General features: G+C 34.4%; 1 protein-coding gene across 1 annotated transcript; it reads left to right on the forward strand.

The window, feature by feature from the left end:
* The first annotated feature begins 865 nt into the window (after positions 1–865).
* LOC129901346 (heavy metal-associated isoprenylated plant protein 3) lies at positions 866–2,506 on the forward strand. The gene is made up of 5 exons (XM_055976494.1): positions 866–957; positions 1,033–1,198; positions 1,344–1,549; positions 1,791–1,878; positions 1,956–2,506. Exons 1-5 carry the CDS (start codon positions 949–951, stop codon positions 2,246–2,248), a joined length of 762 nt encoding a protein of 253 aa, XP_055832469.1. The 5' UTR covers positions 866–948; the 3' UTR covers positions 2,249–2,506.
* Positions 2,507–3,106: the final 600 nt, after the last annotated feature.

The raw sequence follows: 3,106 nt of genomic DNA on the forward strand, positions 1-3,106 counted from the left end.
AATATGCTAAATAGAGTCTATTAATAATACTTATATAAGTTATGCTTGCATTAATTATACATAAATTATTTCTTATGGATTGTTTGATTTAGCATAAAAATAACATGCATTGCATAAAATTATTTATTTACAAATATATTCTTTAACATGTGAAAAAGATGCAAAAAGAGTTTTGCGTGATAATTGAATTTTTATCCGCGGATCCTCTTGCATTACTAATACCTAGAAATCCATGGTATTTAGTAATACACATATTAATGCACAATAGAGTGTATAACTAATGCAAGATGAAAATGTGACATTTCATCGAGGCACGAATAGAGATGAGAGCTAGCCCATTTTATGTACTCCGTTCGTCCTAATTTCAGTGATGTAGTTTGACTTAATATGGAGTTTAAGAAAGAAAGACTTTTGAAAATTTATGGTCTAATATAAGTCGTAAATATTTGGATGACTGTAAATAATTTTATTAAAGGTAAAATAGACATTTTAAAGTTAAATTATTATTAAATATAAAAATATGTCATTCATTTTTGAATTGACTAAAAAAAGTGAGTAATATAAATTGAGAAGTAGGAGAATTATTTTAGTGTTGGTGATTTAGTTCTAATATGTATAATAATTAACAAGTAATTTATCTTATTTTTAATGTTATTATTTCATTTATTTTATAATAATTTTGAAATAATTATGTTTAAATTCTTTTGATTGTTCAAAATCCCTGTTTTAGCCCTTTGAATTTGGTATAAACTGTGACAAATAATATGCATATGTATACCATATGATTACATGGCCTATGACTACTCCGTACATTGCCGTTCCACTTCTCCACTCTCCACTCTCATCCCGCACAACTGCGCCGTTTCGTCCTCACGATACCTAGCCCCCCCCCCCCCATATAAATACACTTCAACATCCGATTCCCATGAGTGATTTTGGTGGAATACAATGGGGAAGGTAAGGATTTGATGATGTTTCTCATTGTTTGGTATCTATGATTTGAGGCTAACTGTCATTGTGTGGGGTTTGCAGAATAAGAGCAGCAAGAATTTTGAAGGCGAGACGAAGAGCGAAGAACAACAGCAGGAGAAGGAAGGAGGAAAGAAAGAACAACACAACCATAGTGTGGTTTTGAAAGTGGAATTTCATTGCAAGGGTTGCGTCCGTAAGATTCTCAAAGCCGTTCGAAGCTTTAAAGGTAAAATCCATCACTATGCCCTTTTGATTTCTTCATCATAATGTTGCTCTGTTTTCTTCCTTCTTTTTGCTTCCAAGAGATTTTAGACATATTATTGTGAGTCAGTATTTGTTTTCTTAATATCTGGTTTATTGCGACTGAAAAGACGTGGAGAAGGTGACCTGTGATAACGATACCAATAAGGTGACGGCAATCGGAGTAGTGGATGCGTTGAAGCTAAAGGAGAAGGTGGAGCGAAAGACGAACAGGCCCGTACAACTTATCTCTCCTTTACCAAACAAAGAGAAGAAGCAGAATGAAAATGACTCAAAGGGTACCAACGGAGACGAAAAGAAAACCAAAGCGAAAGAGGTAATGCTACCCGCTGCATATTCTCTGCCCACTTTTCTGCACCTATCTGTTTACGTCGTTTTCGTTCTGTTGCATGCTGTTTCTGTTTTCTTCTTCTTCTGTCTTTTAATGCATTTATTTCAGTTTAGCCTTTTATTTCAGGATTTATTCAAAATTTACGTGCACTTGCTGCGTATTTTAGTGAAACATAGCTAATGGTGGTTTTCCGATAAATATACTTACTGATAAATTATCCATGTAGCCTCCGGTTACCACTGCGGTACTGAAATTGCATCTACATTGTGAAGGATGTATCCAGAAGATTCACAAAATTATCACTAAGAACAAAGGTAGAGATTGATTATTCAACATTCTTCTTATTCGATCGTAAGTCGATTCCTGAATGGAATATTCACGGCCATTGCAGGTTACAAGGCGATGAAAATAGACCAAGAAAAGGATTTGGTGACAGTGACAGGTTCAATGGACATAAAGGAATTGGTGGAGGTGCTGAAGAAACAGCTGAAGAAAGACGTACAAATTGTCCCGCCGAAGAAAGAAGGCGGCGGCGGCGATGGGAAGGGAAACGGAAAAGGGAAGGATGGGCCAGGCGGCGGAGACAAGAAGGACCAATATGAGTATCCGGAGTTGGATGCAACTGCAATTCATGCTACTCAGCTTTTCAGTGATGAGAATGTTAATGCTTGCACTATTATGTGATCAGGGAGTAGAATATACTGGAAAATTTACAGTTTTAGAAAGAAAAAAAATGAAGATGAAAATTGTACATAAACAATAGGAAGGCTGGAGATGAATATTGATCAATTATCTATAGTCCGTATATGTGATTAGCCTATGGGATGCTAATTAATTATTGTTGAATTGGCTTAACTATGAACAGTACCATTCCCTTTTATGCTAGTAAAACTTGTGTATGAAAATTAGTGAGTGTCATTGAGGCTACTGGAAGATATTTTATATTATTATTATATATATACAGAGTACTGCTGTTTTGTTGTCTGCTTATGGTGTCATTGGTGTATATTGGTCCATTCATTTGGTAGAAGGTGATGGATTAGTTCTTTTTCCATCTTATGGATAATACAAATTAAAGTAATTAAGGTGCCTGTTTGGCTATAGATATTTTTTATTTTTTTTCCCGGAACATTATTTTGAAAAACTGCTTGGACGTAAAATTCTTATAATTTTGTTTCATAATTTCACTTCAAATCACTCACAAAAATTCAAAAACAACTCCAAACAAAACTTCAATTTTTAAATACTATCATTTTCAATTATTTTTTTCCGAATACTGCCTCTGGCAAAAATGCAAGGTAAGACTGTGTACAATAGACTCTTGCGGTCAGCTTCTTTCCTGAATCCCGCGCATAGCAGAAGCTTTAGTGTACCAGACTGTCCTTTTTACCTTTTTAAAAATTTCTGCCCATCAAGTTTCTTTAAGCTTTGCTTCACATTAAAACAGAGATGTTATTATCAAGTGACGAGAGAAGGACTATAACTATCATATTGCAGCCATCAAATTTTTGGAATTACTACACCTAATAGAAAAGAGAAAAA

This window comes from Solanum dulcamara, chromosome 8, assembly GCF_947179165.1.
Source record: "Solanum dulcamara chromosome 8, daSolDulc1.2, whole genome shotgun sequence".
Classification (NCBI taxonomy): Eukaryota; Viridiplantae; Streptophyta; class Magnoliopsida; order Solanales; family Solanaceae; genus Solanum; species Solanum dulcamara.

What these genes read in the sequence shown, in the direction of transcription:
- LOC129901346 (XM_055976494.1), top strand. An exon ending in AGCCGTTCGAAGCTTTAAAG is followed by an intron (nt 1,199 to 1,343) that starts GTAAAATCCATC and finishes GCGACTGAAAAG; the next exon opens with ACGTGGAGAAGGTGACCTGT. An exon ending in AGAAAACCAAAGCGAAAGAG is followed by an intron (nt 1,550 to 1,790) that starts GTAATGCTACCC and finishes TTATCCATGTAG; the next exon opens with CCTCCGGTTACCACTGCGGT.